The sequence below is a fragment of the Ambystoma mexicanum genome, chromosome 2q (genome assembly GCF_040938575.1).
Source record: "Ambystoma mexicanum isolate Mex_15411 chromosome 2q, UKY_AmexF1_1, whole genome shotgun sequence".
Lineage (NCBI taxonomy): Eukaryota > Metazoa > Chordata > Amphibia > Caudata > Ambystomatidae > Ambystoma > Ambystoma mexicanum.
The window spans coordinates 343839604-343862609 of record NC_090924.1 but is presented as its reverse complement, the minus strand read 5'-3'; the positions used below and the strand labels follow the sequence as shown (position 1 = coordinate 343862609).

Genomic DNA, 23006 nt, shown 5'->3' with positions numbered 1-23006 from the left:
GGGGCCTGCTGGCAGGTTGCCCACAGTGCTGGGGGTGGTGGGAGACATGGGTTGACCATGGGTGGGGGCCTGCTGGCAGGTTGGCCACAGTGCTGGGGGTGGGGGTGGTGGGAGACATGGGTTGCCCATGGGTGGGGGCCTGCTGGCAGGTTGGCCACAGTGCTGGGGGTGGGGGTGGTGGGAGACATGGGTTGCCCATGGGTGGGGGCCTGCTGGCAGGTTGCCCACAGTGCTGGGGGTGGTGGGAGACATGGGTTGACCATGGGTGGGGGCCTGCTGGCAGGTTGCCCACAGTGCTGGGGGTGGGGGTGGTGGGAGACATGAGCAGGTGTGCAGGGTAGTTCCCTGTGGTGTGTGCTGCCTGCAGGGGCCGTGGAGGGTGTACAGGTAATGCCTGGGAGCACACAGCCAAATCGCGTGTGCAACTTCCCGCGCACCCCTCGATTCCACGTTCCCTGCCATATCGCGTGTGCAACTTCCCGCGCACCCCTCGATTCCACGTTCCCTGCCATATCGCGTGTGGGACTTCCCGCGCGCCCCTGAACTCCACGTACCCGGCCATTTCGCGTGTGCAACTTCCCGCGCACCCCTCGATTCCACGTTCCCTGCCATATCGCGTGTGGGACTTCCCGCGCGCCCCTGAAATCCACGTACCCGGCCATTTCGCGTGTGCAACTTCCCGCGCACCCCTCGATTCCACGTTCCCTGCCATATCGCGTGTGGGACTTCCCGCGCGCCCCTGAACTCCACGTACCCGGCCATTTCGCGTGTGCAACTTCCCGCGCACCCCTCGATTCCACGTTCCCTGCCATATCGCGTGTGGGACTTCCCGCGCGCCCCTGAACTCCACGTACCCGGCCATTTCGCGTGTGCAACTTCCCGCGCACCCCTCGATTCCACGTTCCCTGCCATATCGCGTGTGGGACTTACCGCGCGCCCCTGAAATCCACGTACCCGGCCATTTCGCGTGTGCAACTTCCCGCGCACCCCTCGAATCCACGTTCCCTGCCATATCGCGTGTGGGACTTCCCGCGCGCCCCTGAACTCCACGTACCCGGCCATTTCGCGTGTGCAACTTCCCGCGCACCCCTCGATTCCACGTTCCCTGCCATATCGCGTGTGGGACTTCCCGCGCGCCCCTGAAATCCACGTACCCGGCCATTTCGCGTGTGCAACTTCCCGCGCACCCCTCGATTCCACGTTCCCTGCCATATCGCGTGTGGGACTTCCCGCGCGCCCCTGAACTCCACGTACCCGGCCATTTCGCGTGTGCAACTTCCCGCGCACCCCTCGATTCCACGTTCCCTGCCATATCGCGTGTGGGACTTCCCGCGCGCCCCTGAAATCCACGTACCCGGCCATTTCGCGTGTGCAACTTCCCGCGCACCCCTCGATTCCACGTTCCCTGCCATATCGCGTGTGGGACTTCCCGCGCGCCCCTGAACTCCACGTACCCGGCCATTTCGCGTGTGCAACTTCCCGCGCACCCCTCGATTCCACGTTCCCTGCCATATCGCGTGTGGGACTTCCCGCGCGCCCCTGAACTCCACGTACCCGGCCATTTCGCGTGTGCAACTTCCCGCGCACCCCTCGATTCCACGTTCCCTGCCATATCGCGTGTGGGACTTACCGCGCGCCCCTGAAATCCACGTACCCGGCCATTTCGCGTGTGCAACTTCCCGCGCACCCCTCGAATCCACGTTCCCTGCCATATCGCGTGTGGGACTTCCCGCGCGCCCCTGAACTCCACGTACCCGGCCATTTCGCGTGTGCAACTTCCCGCGCACCCCTCGATTCCACGTTCCCTGCCATATCGCGTGTGGGACTTCCCGCGCGCCCCTGAAATCCACGTACCCGGCCATTTCGCGTGTGCAACTTCCCGCGCACCCCTCGATTCCACGTTCCCTGCCATATCGCGTGTGGGACTTCCCGCGCGCCCCTGAACTCCACGTACCCGGCCATTTCGCGTGTGCAACTTCCCGCGCACCCCTCGATTCCACGTTCCCTGCCATATCGCGTGTGGGACTTCCCGCGCGCCCCTGAAATCCACGTACCCGGCCATTTCGCGTGTGCAACTTCCCGCGCACCCCTCGATTCCACGTTCCCTGCCATATCGCGTGTGGGACTTCCCGCGCGCCCCTGAAATCCACGTACCCGGCCATTTCGCGTGTGCAACTTCCCGCGCACCCCTCGATTCCACGTTCCCTGCCATATCGCGTGTGGGACTTACCGCGCACCCCGGTATGCACGCACACGTTTATTTTTTCTCTCTGCGCGTGTCTGTGTTTGTGGGTACCCCTTTGTACGTCATTTGTCCAGGAGGGCAACAGTATTGTACATTGGTTATGTCTGTATATAGGTGCTATTTGTTGGCGCGCCTTTTAGCGCACATTTCTTGCAGGCGCAGACACGCTACCGCCTGCTTTCTTGTGGCGGTCGTGTTTGTGCCTGTTTGTGCCTGTGCGCTGCTTTGAGCGTGCGCTTTTTTGCCCTATTCTATTCCATGAATACGTGTTGTATGCGAGCGTGTGGGCGTTCCGCGCACTTGCCTCCTGAACTTTCCCCGTGCCGCCCACATTCTTCCCCATTCCGAGTGTTGTGCCCCATTTTATTCCCCATTCCGAGTGTCCCGCCCTGTGTTCCGCCTACTTTAGAGCTGTGCGCTGCGCTCGGAGTGATGGCGCAGTGGCCGTGGCGCACGACGTTGGTTGACCTGTGCGCCGGCCTGCGCCGCGCGCTTTTTCGGCGCACGTCCTCTGCTTTTCTTGCGCACGGACTTCCATGAATCGACGTGCGCTGGTTTCCCTGCGCTTTGCGCTGATTTTCGGCGCAGCGCACGTATTGGCCCCTCTGCGCCGGGATTTTCGGCGCACATTTATTCCATGAATCGGCCTGTTTATGTTCATCATCATTTGTTGTAATAAACTCTTCTGAGATAAAATTGTGCTGATGCAGCAATAAACAGTCTCTTCAAAACAAATTGGACCTTTGGGCCAACAAGCAAAGTAATAATGGGCACGCTGCTTTTTGCTAATATTGGATAGGGGTGTGCAACATAGAGAAGAAAGCATAAACAAAGACCTATGCTGGTATCATCCGCTCCAAAGCTGCTATGAGTTAATCAAGTGCTTTTTAATGCTCATGCACGTGTGAACATATTTGTCGTAAGTCAGTTCAAGTATTTGTAGTAGCCACCTAGTGTGAAGAACAGACAGTGCACTCATAAATGTACCCCCTGAGTCTTCATTAGAGTGTATGAGCATTCCAAAACTGTTTCCCGGATGTAGACTAGCAGGCGATCCTGTAGCAGAACGTTGCAAAGGCAACTGAGCAGGTTAGGAGAATGTTGCTGAGATGTTTATACATTCCTGTAAATCAAATGTCTTCTTTTCTAATCCTGCGGCAACAGGTGCTATATAATATGGTGTTTTGACATGGGGATAAGTACGGCTCCCACGTTTCACTCTGTGTGGGAATTTTTGCCAGCACAGCAAAAATTAAAAGCTGGCACTCAAGTATATACGCACAGTAAGTGGACATCTTTTAAAGTGAAAGATGCTAATTTAGTTCACTTGCCCTTTCCCCTTAGAAGAAAGAGCACCAGACAAAGGAGCATTGGCCTTTAAAAAGAAATAACCTTGGAGAGGACATGTTTCATTAAATACGCTGGCCAAGTATAAAGGGGCTCACCTTCTTAACCCAGCAATATGTAGTGAAATATTCCTTAGAAAACAAAATCCCAATACTAGCACATGCTTTGATAATTATTTTATGCATCTTGAGGGCAAGTGTCTGCACTGGAAACAGGACAACCTGGGTGAAATCCTGGTAGCCAAATGCTTTCGCAAGCTTGCTGACCTCAAAAACACCCAAGGGTGTTGCGTCCACCCTCTGAAAACAGTTTCGCTGTGCACCCACATGTATCCTTTACGTGTGTCCTGAAAAGCAGCACATGGCCACAATCAGGGACAATAACTGCACCACTCTCCAAGATTTCAACCTCTTTTGCCACATCCCGGGCAAATATTCAGGACTCGCTTTCCCTTTCATCATTCCCCCTCCTGAACCCCATGTCTGCCTTTCAACAATACTCTGCTTTATAAGGATGACTTCAAAAGTGCACATACCATAGTAAGGTACTCACGCGTATAGTATGTGAGCAGTAGTTGATATTTGGTTTGTGTTTGTAGATGGTAGAGTTGGAATCAGCATAAGGCTGTGGTTGTTAGAATCATTTAGATCAATTTGCTTGACAGGATTGTAATACAAGATTGGTAGTGACTGGATTGCATTAGGATTGACCTAGAATGCCTCGGGACAGGCTCTGATTACACAATATGGTCAAGGGAGGGAATCTAGATTAAAACCTACAGTCTGAAAAATAGTCACTGGACCACTTGCCCTCTCAATGCACATGCGTTTTCTGGCCTCTAGAGAAATAGGCGTGTACCTCTGAAAGGCTGATGTGGCTGAGGTAGAGCCAATCACATATGCCGAAGGTACCCCACCCCTACCAACATTTCTATATGGTGCAGTCAGCTTCTGGCAGAACATTTGAGTTCCGGTCAGTGAGAGCCAGTGTAGTACGTATGTAAAACTATTACTTGAGCATTTAAAGATGTTAATTGGGCGTAAGTGTTGGCCTAAAGTTTCAGAACATAATGTGGTACATGGGCTAGATGGCTACATCAATTGTAGTCTGCAGCAGAAAACATTAGGAAGCCCCAATACCAACATTATGCATCTCTGGCTCTAGGAATTGTTTTGTATGTATTTGTTTGCAACACCAATATACTGGTGTAAGCTTGTTTCTACTTATTTCCAAATGTTAACACATAAAAGAAATAGGGTGAATCTCTTTGCCTGGCTACACCTCAAGTAGTCGCACAATATGGCCAATTGGGGAAACTGGGATTGGAACCCAGGTGATCTGAGGCCAGAGTCACGGGTCTAATTCACAAAGAGTTTTTCAATGGGTGCAACAGCTTGGACCTCAACAACAGATTAGAAACCACCAAAACACCAATAGAACTCCTGAACACACTGCCAACAGAAGGAAGAACCAAGCTACTACACAAATGGATCGCAGATACACTAAATGCTGTAGCACTGATTAAACTCTTCACCCCCTCCCGAAAGAGAATTGCTGCAAGGTGGTTCACAAACCACCTCAAAGCCCTGATGAAATCAAACAGGAATGGAACAAGCTTGCAGGAAAGAGTATACTCGACAGGACAAAATCACACACCTAAAACAAATATGAATCAGAAATCCTTAAGGCACAAACTGTACTATGTTGAACACATCTCAAAAGCCGAAAAATGCACAAAAAGTGATGTTCAATATCATCAATTAAATCCAAAACTGAACAGCCTACAACAACACACCAACCCAACTTGTGAACCAGTCGCTGGCAACAGGAGCCATACCTAGGAGCTTCAAAGCTGCCCACCTAAAACCACTCCTCAAGGACCCCTTTGGTGACACGGGCCCCCCCCCCACAAACTACCAACATATTTCTAATAGTCCATACCGAGGCAAACTCCTAGAATCTTAAGTATATGGCCAAATCCTTACGCATGCGGAAACCAACCAACTATTGGATGAGCAAAAGTTAGCTTCAGACTTTCGTGAGGATCTGAATCGGCACTACTCTCCATCTGGGATGACCTTAAAATGAACTCAGAATCCAACATTAACTCCACCCTGATACTGGTAGACTTTTTAGCTGCTTTTGAGACAGTCGACCTTACAACCTTCATTAAAAGGGTGCAAGAAATCTCACTGTTCATGGGTGGTGCTGGAAGGCCCCTCTTGTATGTTTCTAGCCAATCTAAGGCTAATGCAGGATCAGATGTGTTTCTGTCCCCATCAGGAAACACAACAGTAAGAACATTATTTCTGCTAAGAAAGGCTTTTAAAGTGAGTTGACTAGCCAGTTCTTTAGCACTGCGGAAAGATCTTCTTCTATGTAGGATCTCCTTAGGATAATCAGGATAGACATAAACAGATCTACCTTTGAATAGGGCATTCCCAACCTGTCAGGCAGCTTTCATCAAACGCTCCTTAGATCTTATATGTAAAAAGGTAACCAAAACATGCCGAGCTCTGTTCCCCAGATGTTTACCAATCCGAAAAATATTATCTATGTCCTCAATCCTGATTGCAGAGCACTGGAAACTATCTGTAAAAATTTGCTAAACCAGGGATGGCAGGTCCTCCTCATCTCCATCTGATTCCTCTACACCAACCAGTCTGATGTTTCTTGCTCTGATTCTCATCTCCAAATCCAAGCATTGTTCCCTTTCAGTCTTCAAGTCAGATTGTAGGTTCTTGTATGCCTGGAAGCTGCCAGCAATCTCAGAGCTCATAGTTGAAGAGGATATTTCTAGTTCTGTGACTCTGCCATCCAGCTGACCGGTTTTCAGATTGAGTTCAGCCATTGTCAGTTTAATATCACTGACATCCTGGGCCACCTGAAGAATGGTTTTGTAGACATCTCCAAGGCTAGGGGTTTCTTCCATCTCATGAACTTGTTTAGATTTCTTGGAGGCTGGGTTTTCTGCTTCCCCAATCTTTTTCTTGGAGCTCATTATAATTTCAATATAAATAGCTTCAGGGAGAGGTCCAGAGCAGTTGAGTTAAGCTGCTACTCCACCGCCAGCCATTCTAGAATGTTAGTGTCCCTCCCCCCACCATGTCTGTGTTTTTTTTACTATGTTTTTTTTTTTAATATTCGCTTCTTAAAATGGCGCCGCTGGATTATGGCAGTTCGCATTATTTGAAAATTATTATGGAACCCCCCCACCGTGTTATTCAATGGAATTGCATTGCGTGCCTTTGGATCCCGACTCACGGTGGAGTACGGCGTGAGGAAAGGACCTTACAGCAGATGCGTGGGACGTGTACGTGTATGCGTCATCACGGCCGTTGAATCCGGAAATGCTGTTCGCGTTGCATCCAGGAACCGGACTGTGACGAAGCATCGTCTCAAGACATGCGGCGACTTCAGAGTGAGTATTGGATTGTCATCTAAGACAGGCTGCCTCGACTGCCACTTGGGTGCGAGTGGATATTGCAGTAGCTGAACCGTTTCTGGCAACCACATGCTATCACACCAGATAAAGACCCTTGCATAAGCTGGAGGTCTCCACAGAGGTAAGGCATAACATAATGTTCTCAACCAGCGTGCTGTGGGCAAAACCGGTAGGCCATAACTGGGTGCACCAGTGTTGGCCAAGTATAACAGTCCTGTGGCCACACAGCCATCCAAAGTGGGACAACGTGCATAAAGTGACATTGCAAGTGTGCATACGACCTTCACTGCTGTAGAGAGAAGGGGCAAATGGTAAACACTGGCCATTGATAGCAAGCAAAGGGCCTTTTCAGAAGACGTCTTACATCTGAAGAACTCTGGTGGGATAGTTAGACTGCCATAGTGCCTGCCCGGTCTTTTCTTTGATTCAGAGCCGATGCATCTGTGCTGTGCCACCCATGAAACAGTCATCTTGCCCTCTGCAAGCCGGCACCCGCTCCTCACTTTTAACAGGGTCAAGCCACCGGTACTGCTTCAATGTACCCGGGTCCCTCCTGAATACTTCCAAATGCTCCTGCAACCTACGGGCCCAGAAAGAGTCACTATCGAGGTAGTGGATAACACTGATTGAAGTAAACAGCACATCCAACCTCAGGGTTGCGTCATCTGAACTATCTAAGAAGATGTCACAAATGTGGCTCATACAAATGTCAGAATTCATTCCAGAAGCAAAGGGATTTCAGGGTGAAACAGCCATAGAGATGAGGGAAGTTGGGCCCATGCACGCCTTTGGAAATGTTGGCTTGGTTGATGGAAGAGTTAGATGCTCGGCTTTGTGTAGGCTCCAAATAATCACTGACAGCGTTCCTCCACATTCCTCTAAGACAGGCTGTTATGTATGTTATGTGGGTCTGCTATGTTTATGTCGTCCGACGGGATTTTGAGGTATGTTCAGTCGGCGTCTGAGAGAGTCAGTGGTGAGAGAAGAGAAGAGGGGGGAGCTGGTACCAAAGGAGGGGTTTAAAAACTACCTACACCAGGGTCGCCGAAACGAATCCCCCTCCAAACCGCCCCTCCCCCCTATCTGACTTGAATAATGTATGATGAGATAATATACTTCAAGGCTGAGACTGCAGCGGTGTTGAGTCCACTCACATGCCAGTGCCTGGAAGACTTCTGAACGATGGGCAGCGGCGGTGCATTGGGGAGGAACTGTCCAAGATGCAGTTCTTCCTTTTGCGCCGCTGTGGACACACCGGCACTCCTTTACTGCTAATTCAGCTGTGAGCATCAGCCTCATATGTAACTATGGCTTAAACATTGGGCCCTATTCAGTTCGAATGCCTCTGAAGGATGTTGAGAAGTTGAAAACTTGTGAGGAATGTCAGTGAAATTCCGGCAGTCTTTGTCTTTGCACTGTCAACGTTTCCTTGCCTAGCCTTATGACCTCCAAAGAAACTTGTTCACAAAGGGAGCTATGGAACAGACTTCTAGTCAATTGTGGTTGATTTTAGTACATGTGATCGTAACTTTGGCTAAGATGAACTACCGGGAAACACTGCCTTTTCTGTGCTATCCTACACGTGTCATATGTGAATATCCAAATGTTCCTTTACCCATTACCTTTCTTTCTTATTCACTTTTAACCTTTATTGAAATGGTTCCATTGACGTGTTCCTAGCCACCTCAGATGTTTCCATGTTTGCACTATAGTGGTGGGGTAGCCTGGTGTGCTGTGGTGCCTGATATTGTTACTGATATTTGATGTTCCATGACACTGTCTGGATATTTATGAATGGTATGACCACCGTGCTTTTACATAGTATATGTATATACATTTGAAGTTACCTTTTATAGCCTTATTGTATTTTGCACGGTTCTTTCGATGTTGTGGATAGGCGCAAAATGGCTATTTATCTTCTATATCTGGAAATTGTTGAGTGTGGGGTGGGGTTTAACTGTTTTAAAGTAGCGATTGTTTGGGGTACCTATTCTATGATTTTCTTTGTGATTTCTCGATGGTGGGGTTTTTTTTGGGAGCTGACTGGGGGTCTTGGGTTTTTCATTCATTACTAATATTGTTATCTTTTCTTGGAAGGGTTTTTCTGATGAACACATAGATGGTTTTTTATTGTATCATAGGGAGGGGTCCTGGGGATGGTTCTCAATGTTGTTCAAATTTCTTTTTGGGCTGAATAGACCTAACTGTCTTGTTCGTTCTTTTTATTTTTTGCTTATTGTTTTTATTTTTTTTGTGTTCTTTTTACTTTTGATATTTTTGATATTCAGAGTGTAATGATGACTTCCCACTCAGGTGGGACTTCTGATGACCTACGTATTATTTCCTGGAATGTAAATGGGATCAATAACCTGCTCAAGAAAAAGAAAGTGTGTCAAATGTTGCAGGACATGCATGGAGACATCTGTTTTTTACAGGAGACTCACATATTGGAGGATGAAATTTCTGGGTTGGAAAGGGAATGGGTTAGTGTAGCTGTTGGCTCTTCCTTTTCATCCAGATCAAGGGGGGTGGTCATTTTGTTTAGGAAGAAATTACCTGTGAAAGTTTTACACAAGATTACAGATAAAGACGGTCGAATGATTGCGTTATTGATTGAGATTCAATGGGAATTGTTAACTCTCTGCAATGTGTACGCTCCTACGGTGGATGATGGATCCTTTTTCAGAATGGTGGCACAGACTCTTTTAGAGTTGAATAATACTAATGTTCTGCTTGGAGGTGACTTTAATACAGTGGTTGATCCGAAAATGGATAAAAGTCAGAACTGCCGTGTGCTACGTTGTGATTATCAACATCAGGCACTTAGATCACTCTTGGAGGAACATAATTTGAAAGACATATGGCGTCTGGAGAATCCAGACAAAAGGCAATACAGTTTTTATTCCAGTGCACATGGGATGTTTTCTAGACTAGATATGATTTTCACTGGTGGGAATGTGTCAGATAGTGTGGTCTCTACCGATATTGGTAATATTTTATTGAGTGATCATGCCCCTGTTGTGATGCATTTGAGACTTAAATTTCAGTGTAAAAGAAGCTTCTCATGGAAAATGAATACCTCTATTCTGTTGGATGATGATATTTTGGACCGGATTGTTTCTGAAGCTGATTACTTTGTTAGGGAGAATCGCTCTGAGGAGATCAGTGTGGCAAATACATGGGAGGCCTTTAAAAGCTGTATGCGTGGTGTGTGTTTAGGGCTGTCTAGTGGTAAACGGAAGAGAGAAGAAGGTAAGAGGCGTGAGCTTGATTTACGTTTTGGTGCAATTTCTCGGGATCTGATGCTCGATCCAACAGACTCAGTGAAACTGGCTGCATTGAAAAAACTCAGAAAAGAAATGGAAGAATTTTTGTCGCTGAGGTCCGAGCGTAGTTTGTTCTATTCTAGGTGTACATATTTTGAGAAAGGGGAGCGTTGTGACAGATGGCTGGCATACCGGTTGCGGAAAAGGATCTCAAAGTCGGCTATTGCTTCCATGATTGATAAGGAGGGTAGAATTACATTTGATCCCATTAAAATTAACTCAATCTTTCGTGACTTTTATGAGAATCTGTATGACGATGAGGCTGGTATTACAGGTAGGGGTGAGAACTTTTTTGGTAATTTGAATATGCCTAGGATTCAGGATACTGAGCGTGATCTTCTGGGTGACATGATAACAATTGATGAGATTAAAGGCGCAATTTCAGGGCTGAATGTGGGTAAATTACCGGGGCCGGATGGCCTTCCATGTGAATTTTACAGGGTCCTCCCGAACTCGGCTTTGGAACTCATGAGAGATATGTTTGTCTCGAGCAAACCGGTGGGGTCGTTACCTAAGAGTACTAACCATGCGTCGATTTCAGTCTTTTTAAAAAAGGAAAAGGATTGCAATCAGCCAGCTAGTTATCGTCCAATCAGCCTTATCAATACTGATAATAAGATCTTAGCCAAGGTTCTCGCTATGCTCTTAGGACAGTTCATGCCGGTTTTGATTGGGGAGGAACAATCTGGTTTCATGAAGAATCGGCGTACGTCCAGTAATATCAGGAAATTGTTGTTAACTATGGAAATGGCAGACAGATTGGACTGTGATGCAGCTGTCCTGTCCTTAGATGCGGAAAAAGCTTTCGACAGAGTCAGTTGGGATTATTTATACTCGGTGCTGAGGAGGATGAATCTGGGGGAGGATTTTATTTCCTGGGTTGCTCTTTTATATGTCAGTCCAACGGCGGATGTTAAGACTAATGGAGTGGTGTCGGAACCTTTTTGTTTGAAGCAGGGCACGAGACAGGGTTGTCCTTTTTCTCCTCTGTTATTCATTTTAGCGATTGAACCCCTTGCTATCTACATAAAGAATGAATCAAATTTACAAGGCGTTATATGTTGGGGTGTGGTGCAAAAGGCTTGGCTTTATGCTGATGACCTCTTGTTGGTGTTGCAGAATTTGGATATGTCCCTACCATGTCTGATGAGGATTTTGTCAAATTTTCACGATTGCTCAGGATTCAAGGTTAACCGTCTGAAATCAGAAGTATTTCCTCTGTCCAACAGATGCGATAAACCTTTGGTTGAGGGGCTGGGGTTCACTTGGTGTGATGGGCGCTTACGCTACTTGGGGTATGGTTGACATTTCCGGTCTCCCGTATGGTTGATGAAAACATGAGTGTGGTTGTACGGGATTGCAAATTGGTTTTGGAAAGGTGGTCATTGCTTAATCATTCACTATGGGGTAAAGTCAATGCCCTGAAAATGAATTTGACTCCCAGAATTAACTTTATAACTAGCATGCTTCCTCTGAGAATAAAGTGTAGTTATTGGAAAGATCTAGACCGCCTTGTTCAGGATTTTTTATGGGACAGAAAACCGCCCAGACTTAGTCTGTGGAAATTGCAGCGTCCGATTTATATGGGTGGTCTAGGAGTTCCGAATTTTAAGGCCTACCATTTAGCATTTTCTGCTCATTCTTTTGTTCCGTTTTTGGATGGTAAACTGGACAGATGGGCTGTAGCGGAGTTGAATGCACATGGGCCACTGGGCCCGGAAGCACTGTTGACCACTAACACAAAGATTCCGGGAGGTAGTTTGTTAACCACGTCCTTTTTGCGCTACTCTTGGATTGAGGTCCTGTCATTGCTAGGTAGGGATGCGTTTAAGTGTAAGAATGCCTCTATCTGGCTGAATCCTAGGATTAGAGATAACTCCAGGACGGTTTTTTGGCCCGAATGGTTCCTAATGAATGTTGAAAGGGTTTCTGATTTGGGGAATGATGTTCGGTGGCTGACTGCTGCCGAGCTGAGAGAGAGATGGAGTTTTGAGGATTTGTCGGACTCGGCTTATAGACGACTCAAGAGGTCTGTCGGTGAGGTGGACTGGTCTGACTCTTTTGACATAACTATTTTTCTGACGGATTGTAATGGACAGGGAGGTGGTTTAGCCAGTAGGTTATACAAACTTTTTGTGTCGTATTTTCGGAGCAATGACAATTTACGGGAAGTGTGGAGCGAGAGGATTGGGTCTGATATTGATCTTGAGGCCTGGCAGAATATATGCAGAAATGTCTCCTTATGTTCGCTGAATCTGGGCGAAAGGTCTAGACAAATTAAGATTCTGAACCGTGTGTATTGGTGTCCGGAAACATTACATAAAAGGGGCATGGCTGACAATGCTGATTGTTGGGGTTGTACTCAGGAAGTTGGATCATTGGAACACATGCTATGGAGCTGTGTGCTGGTCAGGGATTTCTGGATCGACATTTGTGATGTGTGTGTCAGAATTTTGGGTGAAGGGTGTGTTCTGGACTTTAAGACAATGATCCTGGGGGATGATTCTGGGCTGGCTGATGTCAGCTCTGCCCTCAAGAAATGGCTTTTTAGAGCAACCATTGTTGCGAAAAGGTTGATCCTTCGAGGATGGAAAAGTCGGATTCCTCCCTCATTTCAGGAATGGGTTCTGGAAATGCATGGTCTGTTGAGAACAGGAAAATTGATCTACAAATTGAAATGTAAGTTGTCTTCATATGAAAAGATTTGGAATATGTTCAATGACTTTGTTTGATCCGGTTTTTTGCTTATTATTCTTCTGTACTTTGATGTTGTTTTTGTATATATTTGTAAATAAATAAATAAAAAAATAAAAATAAAAAAAAGGGTGCAAGAAATAAGAATAAACAACACTGCACTACAACGGATTAAATCCTTCCTGACAGAAATAACAGAAACCTCCTGGTTACCAACCTTCAAATCAACACCGCTCACAGCCACATGTGGGGTCCCCATGCCTCATCACTCTCACCATTACTCTTCAACATGTATATGGCCCCACTCATGAAACTCATCAAAGGACATGGACTGACACACTACAACTATGCAGACGACACGCCACTCATCTGCAAAATCAACACCAGCAAAGACATAGACCGAACACTTACCAACTACCTCTCAGAAATCAATGGAATGATGAGCAGCAAACGTCTCAAGCTAGACCCGACAAAATAATAATCACACCAAATAACCCCACATCCAACCGCATATGTGGCCCACCGAAATGGGAAACAACCCGGACGTATCCCAAGTAGTTAAACTCTTGGGATACTGATGGACAACCACCTAACACTAGGAGCCCAAGTTAACGCAGTAGTGAAGAAATGCTTCTTCCACCTATGCACGAACTCGCAGATATTGCCCTTTGTCACCTTCCCTCACAGAACGTACGTAATAATCTATCGCCATGTCAAGAATACATTATGCCAACAGCATTTACCTGGGAATGCCTAACTACCTCATAGAAAAAACCGCAACAGTACAGAACGCAGCAGCAAGAATCCTCCTCGACAAGAGAGAACACATCACACCAGCGATAAATCCCTACACTGACTAACAGATGAGAAACTGAACCACTTCAAACACTCTGTGTCGCCCACAGAGCAATTCACAGCCTGGAGACAGAATTCCTGCAAAGTAAAATCTCCATGCATAGACCAAAAACAATCATGAGATCCATTGATGACATCCGTCTGGAACCAAAGCAATACCCACAAATGAAATAAGGCAAAACAGCCTTTTCATACGTCTCAACATGACTCAGGAGCTGGCTCTCCGAGGAAATACGCATGATAAAGGAACACTGTACCTTCAAGAAAGCACTAAAACATGGCTCTTGGACCTGCCATCTTAGAAAAACAAACCGTGGTCAAAGAGAAATGCACAACCACAACGCAAAAGATACACCACAAAGTAACGGATCCCACCTGGGTTTTCAAGCAAAGGAATGACCTAACCTCGTGATCATGCTCTGAAACTCCAAACAAGCAATGCAAGAATGATGCAACCATCAGCCCTTAAAACAAACCCACGAAAACCCCCTTTCACTCCTGCAGGAAATCCACTCTCCCACCAAGTACAACACCTGCACAACACTACCACAATCTCCAGGATAACACCAAACAGCTAAATCCACACTGACTCCAAAAACTCACACAATGCAAAACTCTCAAACCACTGCCACATTGCAGAAAAAGAACCCCACACACAGACACAAACACTCATCAACCCATACCACCTAAATGCAAACCAACCCACAGTGATGTTTTTCTGATTGAAACTACTAACAAAAAGGCAAAGCACTCTTGTGATCTCTCTCTCCTCATACTAACATACTGACCCCGCCCCTCTTTCTAGAACCACCTGAGCACCTGAACACCATAAGGAAATGGCAGTGGTATGTTACAAATCACATTAGCATAGCATAACTTTTGCCAGGGATGGCATCAGGACCTTTCAACTTTTTCAGTTAAAATGGGCCCAGTACTCTGGGGGCCTTCAGCAGCTGTACTGTGTTGGCAGTCTTATGGCACAGAAACATACTCCTTTAATTCGGGACACTAAACGTGTGCAGCATGTGCGGTAAAGGCACTCTTTGTTGATGGCCTCCCTCTTGCCGTCTCTGGAATTTCCTGACATTACCAACCTGCTGTCAAAAACGATTAATAGTTTTTCAGCTGACATTTAGTGTTTCAGCCCATTGCTGGCAGACTATCCTGTGATAAACTGCAGCTATTCATTACCTTGCTGCATTCCTTTGATTTTATTATGATTTAAATACCCCACTTGCACTTGCACCTCTGAGGTTTTTCCCAGCTGTAAGGAAAGGGGAGTACACAAACATCATGTTGAAATCGCCCTGCCATTTGCCATTCAAAAAATAAATGAACAACCAAGAAAAACCATGAGAGGAGAATTTCTGGTAATTCTGTAGTCAATATTCAAAAGACTTGCGCCTCGGAAACACAATTATCTGTTTTTAAATATTCCCTTCATAGCAACATCTCAATAATACATTTCGCAGGTGCTTCCCAAACACACGTTCACGTGGTCGTGGTCTAGCGTAAGATTCTGTCCGAGGAACTTGACGATTCAGGTTCTAATCTCGGCACTGGGTTTAACACACAATGCATAGCTTTTATTTTTTACTCCCTGCCTCGAACACCGCCAGAGTCTGCCCTCTTCAGAGTGGGTGGACACGTGACGTGTGCCCTGCTCTCTCTCCTTTCGACCTTCACAATCTCTCTGTATGCCCCTGTTTCTCTCCCTCTCTCTCATCATCCTGTTCTGGCCCTTCTACATGTGCCTCCTTGCCTCGCTGGATGAATCCATTTCCGAATTCCTTCCTGTTCCTCTCCTGGCTTTGCAGTGCCTGCTGTCCCCGGTTTCCCAATCTTTCCTTTCTGCTTTTAGCGGACGCTTTTTTCTCTCGCCATCCTTCTCTCCCTTTCTTCCTGACCTATAATCAGAAGTAAGTTTGTTTTGGTCTTTTGTACAGCGCCAACATGCTGCCTTTTATCCGCTGTATAGTTCTGTAAGACAAGACAGCATTCCGCAACGCTAGAAAAAGGCATGGTTCAGGCAGGCACTATGAAAAGAAAAATTATTAGTGCACCCCATGGCTTGTGCTGCCGCTCTGGGCCCTACGACCCTGAGAGAGGTCAGAGCACCGGGACACCGATACGCTGGAAAACTGTGCGGGCTCTCAAATGATGACAGACTTTAATGGGAATCTTCCAAATAGTTCGGATTGTATTATTTATAGTTCCGACTATAGTTGTGTTTCGCTTCTCATTTCAGTCTTTTTTGCAATTATTGCGTTGCCCCTTTGTCCCCTTTCTCCTCCCATGGATCCTGCCCGCCTTGATTTTCCCTTCGGAACACAAATTACTGCCAAATTCGCTTACTGTTGCCGCCACTTGGTTCCGTAACTTTAATGCAGGATAACAAGTGACAATAGGGCAGTGTTAATCCCTGGTTTTGGCGTCCACAGGACTCGATGGGGATTTGGCGGGAAATTACAGCAATCGGTAATTTCACTGTGTTAATAACACCGATGTTTTACGTTTTACCTTAAAGTGCCTGATTTACCTCCAGCATGATGCTCGAGGAAAGTCTCCCACTTCAAGGTCAACCTTGTACATTACTGGTGTGGGAAAAACAGCAGTAATGGAATTAGCATCCATGGTTTCCTGCACTGCCGAGCTTGTAATGAGTCCCACTGTCTCCCATCCTCTAGTTGTGTGGTACAGTACCAGCGTTCAGCAGATTGTGCAGTTTCTTTGCAGCAAAGGACAGAGGTCGAAGTGGGTGGGGCCTAAAGGGTGCAACATTCCTATACATCCGCAATCACCCTCCTTACTTTTTTTCACACACAGCTCCCTTCCTGGACAGAAGCCAAAGGCCACTTTTGGTTGTTGCTTCCCCCTTACTGGGGATTCGAACTTGGGCCCTGCCTGGAATACTCTAGTGCCATATCTTGCTGAGCTATTTTGCAGGCACTGGTTGTCTTTGTTTATTTCAATAGCCTTCTTTGACCATGAAGGCAAATCCAGAGGTGCCACATAGCCCTGCAAGCGTGATTATTGCTGCAGGCACAGCTGTGTATGCAATTAATGGACGGGAGGGGTGTGGGGATTAGAAAGGGAAGGGTGCATAAAGCTGCATGCTGTGGGGGAAAATAACTGAAAGTGATGGTGGTCGTTTCAGATGTATTTGAGGGAAAGTGAGGGTGGAGGCTCGGGAGCGGAGGTGGAAGGAGGGGTCTGACAGTGGGGAGCATAGTTCTAGAATTTCGTTCTGCAGTTGGACGCCCTGTTCAAGTATACTTGACATGGGCAAAGGGCAGGAAGCTATGTCTCCCTAGAAAGCTCCAACTCCAAGAGGGTCTCTGTCAGCCATCTTCAGACACTTTCTTTCAAGAGCCTCTTGATAGGTGTGGCTATGCATTGTCATCTTTAATTTACCAGTTACAAAGCGTTGAAAACCCTGGGAACTAAATGTTGCTGCTGCCAGGGTAGCATGCTGTGAGAGTAAGCCGCTCTAAACTGTCCGGGATTTTAAAGGGTTAAACACCCTCACAGTCAAGATGGCCTCTTTCCCGCACTGTATAGCTAGACTGGCCGCTGGATGCAGCTAATGCGTTCGTATAGTACATGCAGAGCTGTAACTACAGGCATCTTCACTGCAAAGATATAACTACCGTCGACATACCTCAAAGAGATCTAGCTTGACTGGCTCGCCTGCCCTACTAGTTCTGGGCGTGGCTTGGTCAGGGACGTCATAGGCAAGCCAATAGAGTGGCTCTTGCCTATTATAACGAACGGGCCATCTGCGTCCGTGAACCTCGACCTCTGGCCTCTGTCCCTGTCAGGGGAGTATCCAAGAGCGGGGGGGGGGTCATTGGGGGGGAGGGGCACGATAAAAGTCATGTTACTTTATCCCCCAAATGCAGTGCACTCAATTCCATACGGTCTCATTCGCGCCCCCAAACCGCCCGCCCGTGCCCCAATCTACTTTTTTGGTAACGTTAGTGGCAGATGGCATTTTAACACATAACAAAAATAATAAAACTGCTGGCCCATTACAGATTTAGAAAACTCATCTATTAGAGCTCTGTCGAGGCCCTCTGGGGTAAAATACATGCAAACCTCCAAATGTGCATATGGATTGCACCAACATAAATGATTTCACAGAAAAGGACATTGCAAGGAGCATCATCAGTCTTTGATACTTGGAGGCACCATGGAAGAGCCTTTAGAATAAGTTGCCATAAGTAAGCCAAGTGGCAAATAACTTTGTGGTGCAAAATATCTAAATTACATTATTATTATATATGGAGCAACTCTACTCATTAGGCTTTTTTTTCAATAGCAAGATATATTAACATAAGCTATGAAGTGAATCAGAATCACTTACAGAGCTGCAATTAAGACACAGTGCAATTAAAGGATTTGCACAGGATCACGCACTTTGGATAAATAGTGAAACCGAGATGGGGACAATTTAAGCAACTGAGCACATATTCCCAGGTTTTGTTGATATACATATTTATTAAGGTTTTGCTTCGCATTTCATGTGCTTAAATAATACTTTATTGATAGCAATGCCTTGGAAGCAAACCACATTACATAATAAAGGCGTCCAGTCATTTTTTGGAATACAAAAGTTTCGAAAGGCAAACTTTCAATGTTTTTTTGTTAAATGCCATTCTTTCGAATGACAATTTGTTTGAAAAAAATTCGAAAGTTTGCCTTTCGAAACTTGGATTAGGGTTAGGGTGGGGCTTGGGTTAGGATTGAGGGGTGGGGGGGTGTTAGGGTGGCATGGGGGTTGGGGGGGGACTAAAACCTTGAAACGTTAAATGGAGCTGTCCAGTGCTGAAATTACAGCACTGGACAGCTCCATGTAACTTTTCCAAGTTAAAAAAAGCATTTCAATGCCAATATGCACAAAAACTTTGAAATGTTACACGGAGCAGTCCAGTGCTGAAATTACAGCACTGGACAGCTCCATCTCCATCTAACGTTTCAACATTACCAAAAAAAAAGCATTGAAATGCTACTTTTACCATGTAAAAGTGCATTTCAATTGAAACCAATCCATGACTATTGTCGATAGACTGGTTTTGAAAGAAATGCACTTTGCATGTTAAACATAGCATGTCGCAGCTTTTGTTTTCAAAACTTTTGTTTCGAAACTTTTGTTTTTCGAATCTTTTGATTCGAAACTATGACTATAAACCATAATAAACTAGCCTTTCATAGTAACCCAACTACACACTATATACAGGAGGGAGGATAGCTCAGGGGCAAAATGCTTACCTTGGAAGCAAGGCGACACAGAGCAACACAGGTTCCATCCCCGGGTCCGCGCTTACAAACCTCTGGGTATGAAGCGCGTTTTAAATAACCTATCATATTATATCATACATTGTCATCGAGCTATGTTGAGAAATAAGGAGTATGGCTTTAGTTTTATTCTCCCCATTCTGCATGCAAAGTCACAATAGCATCATGCAGATTAATGTGAGCCTAACAAACTCCCCTTGGGTTTAAAATCCATAGTAATTATTTCATAAAGCATGTAGCATTATGCACCCATCTCACTTCTGATCACTCCATCCCATTCCCATTTCTAAAGAGGCAAAGATCTTTGATAATTGTTACTCCCCTCCCTTCCCATCAGTGCCTAATGACTCACATTGTAATGCCCTGTTGACACAGAACAATGTGAGACCCCCTCTGCTGCCTGGAGCTCCTTGGGAGATTGTCCTAAACATGCTTGTCAGGAATTGCTCAGCACACATTGTCCCACCAGAGGGACACCTTTCCCGTTGAACACCCTCATTGAAGTGGCGAACGGGAGAGGTGTCCCACTAACAATTGTCCCGGTCCGGCTCTTAAAAGAGCTACAGTTTGCCCTCCAGATGAATGAGGAGAGCTAGGTGAGGGGGGGGGAGGGGAGTGTGATGAGTTAGTGGCCACCCTCTGTTTTTATTAATGACCTTATCATACATGTGTCTCCCTCTTCCCCTGTCTTAGCACATACAAGGCAAACAAGTGGAATAAACATCACTGGTGAGCAGGTGAGAAGGCTTATAATAATAACAGTATCCGTTTTGTATATAGTGCCGGATCCCTCCTGTTTCTAAGCACTGTAATAATACCTGGTGTTACCCAATGTAATGGTGCTCAATTTATAACCCTCAGACAGATGAAGTGAAGAGTGGGCCCTGCCTGGATTCGGAATTGCGAAATCCACTGTGAGAGGCGGTCACCTAACTCATGAGCTATCCACCATCCGCCCACTTCAGAAACATAAACAACTCTTTGGATGTTAAGGGCCCGATTCATGGAACTTTTAGCACAGTGCAAAGTCACTTTGCACTGCCAACAAACACCCTGATAAACAGAGCGGTGCAAAGTGTATTTTTGCAGTGCGAGGTTACTTTGCACCGCGCTAAAAGTTCCATGAATCAGGCCCTTCGTGTTTTAAACAAAAATTTAAGTGGTAAAGTGGGAAAAACGTTCTAAGAACAAGCGAGGTCTGCCCTATGAGAGCCACACAGGACCATAGGCCACCAGAAACCCATCCCAAGGCTGCACACGTACACTTTCATACCCCTTTTACCACCCAGCCATGAGAGCCATTAGAAGAATCATTCAAAGGCTTTAGTTTGGATTCCTCTGTATCAGACGGTGTTCTCCTTATCCTTTGTCTGACCCGGATTTCGCTCATGATTTATCCCTAAGTGTCAGAGATGGTGCATTGATGTGTGAATACCCAACTAACCTTATGTTTTGCTCCTTATGTGTATAGCGCTGACAGTTGAGATATTGCCATTCTCTACATTTTCTTTTCACCAAAAATGGTAGGCTGATAGCAGCTAAGTAAAATGATCAGAGTAATCAGTGGGGTTGACGTACCTGCGCGCTTTGCCGGATCCCACGTTGCCTGCTATCAGGGAGGTTGTCTTGCGCAGGCCTTTGCCGACCCCTTCTTCCTGGCATCCCGGTACAGAGCTAGCCCTGGTGGACACCAGCAGTCGCTCATGGTGGTCCTCGCTCCTGCTCCGGCGCAGTCGCGCGCTGCTCTCGCTCTTGGTGCGGCAGATCTTGCTGATGAGGCCCTGGGACACCACATCATCGAAGCGCTGCCGGTGCTTTCTGGGAATGAAAATCCTAAGAAACATAGTGATGGAAAACAATGAGCGACTGTTCTGCCTCTAACCTGGCGTCTTTCACACTGCAAACTGTAGCGTTAAGTATGGACGTAAGATGCAGTCATGGCAGTAGTACGGAAGCGTGAGCCAAAATCAGGGCTGGCATTGAGGGGCGGGTGCCAGTATTCCTCAATGGCATCTGTCATAATTTACTAGAAGATGACTCCTTTTTCATTTTATTTTTGGCTACTGTGATCAGGTTAATGAGCCAAATAATCTTCTTGAAAATAATTAATGACTGAGTCATTTTGAATCCAGATTTAGCGGGGAAGGTTGACAACAATAACTTGCATGCATGAAAATGAACAAGTACCAAAACTTCTCTGCCACTTGCTGTGAGATCATAGTCTCTGGTTACAAACCGCATAAGCTGTTCCTTTTCCCCGTAGCAAATCTTGAACCTTTAAGATGACTCCAAAGTACAGTGCCAGTACACACACACACTGCTTCAGACAAACAATCCAAAAAGCTCAAAAGAACTACCCAAAATCCAATCAAACCCCAAAAATGTCAACATCCAATTCCCAAGATTTCCCTCCAATTGCAGAGATCCTCCGAGACTTGAGAAATGCGACTTCTACTTTCAAAATGGATACCAAGTTCCCAAAATCCACCTCTCCCTTCGAAACTTAAATTGACACTTCTAAAACCCCAGCCTGCTCTGCTAAAAAGAAGACACATACCCCAGTACGAACACCTTTTCCCGCTTCTGTGTGTCCAGATCCTTTCCAAATCCTGAGCTCCACTTATGAAAATTGACGTCCATTTATGACTTTCGACCTCTGCCTACAAAAATTGACTTCCACCTATGTTTACCAAGTTTTACACAGAGAACCCGCCCACGCTTCCAAAAAATCGACCACTATTCATGACAATTGACTACCAGCCATGAGAGTCAATGTCCACTTCTGAACATGAACCTTCGATTCCAAAGCGGAATCCCTGCTTCCAAAAATAAAACTTCACTCCTGAAATTGTGCCTCCGTTTCCAAAAAAAACATAGTCTACTTCAGTATATCGCACTTCACTTCTGAAAATTGATTTGCATGACTCAAAATGAACCATCTAACTAATTACAGACCTCCCCTTATGATATTTAACTGACATATTTAAGGATTTCGCCTCCAATTTTGAACGATTTGGAAAATTCACCTGCCATTGGGAAAGCCTACCTCTAGACCACATCTCCAAATTGAACTCAGTTGTAAAATCTACCTTCACTTCTAAAGCTGGAGTTTACTTGTTAAAATTAATCTGTATTTTAGAAAACCGACCTGCACTTCTGAAAAACACCCTTTCATTCCAAAAACCAACTCCCATTTTCGAAAATCAAACTTATTTTTGAGATTGTCCTCCAATTCCATAAGTCTGCAATTCACTTCTACATGTGAAAATCAGCATTCATTTGCATAAATGACAAGGCAGCACCAGACATCTGTAGGCATTTACGATTACCCACCACCTCCTTAATCTATAAAAATATCCACTTTCTTCGTCTCCAATTTTGAAAATGAACCTCATGTTTGGACATCAACATACACTTTTAAAGATAAATATCCACTTCCAAAATCCCCCCTCCCACATCTCAAACTACAGGAAGAATTTGTACAGCAGGGGAGCCACACCCTCAGCAGGGCACATTCTCCCAGAAAACTGTCTGGTGGTCATCTAAAGGATCATATCATTTCTCCCACCCCTCGAGATAGCAGAAGACATGTCGGGTATTTCTGACTCATCAGAAGTGTCTGGAACCCTTTTGCAATGGCGCAGACGGGCTAAAAAACGATGGCGTGGAAGGGTGCCCGGAAACAATGCCAGCGGTTCAGATTTGTTCAAAACCTTCCACCCATCACTTTTTGGGTTGTAATCAGAAGTATGGTTGAACCCTACACACTGCGCTTCTTTTCTCGTCCATCCTATTG

General features: G+C 46.1%; 1 protein-coding gene across 2 annotated transcripts in view; it reads right to left on the bottom strand.

Annotated features, from left to right (window-relative positions):
• GRID2IP (Grid2 interacting protein) overlaps positions 1–23006 on the bottom strand; it is an 837949-nt gene that overhangs the window by 267824 nt on the left and 547119 nt on the right. For both annotated transcript variants that reach the window (XM_069647354.1, XM_069647355.1), the window contains one exon: positions 20789–21043. In XM_069647354.1, coding sequence (XP_069503455.1) covers positions 20789–21043 — 255 coding nt within the window. The remainder of the gene's footprint in view (positions 1–20788; positions 21044–23006) is intronic.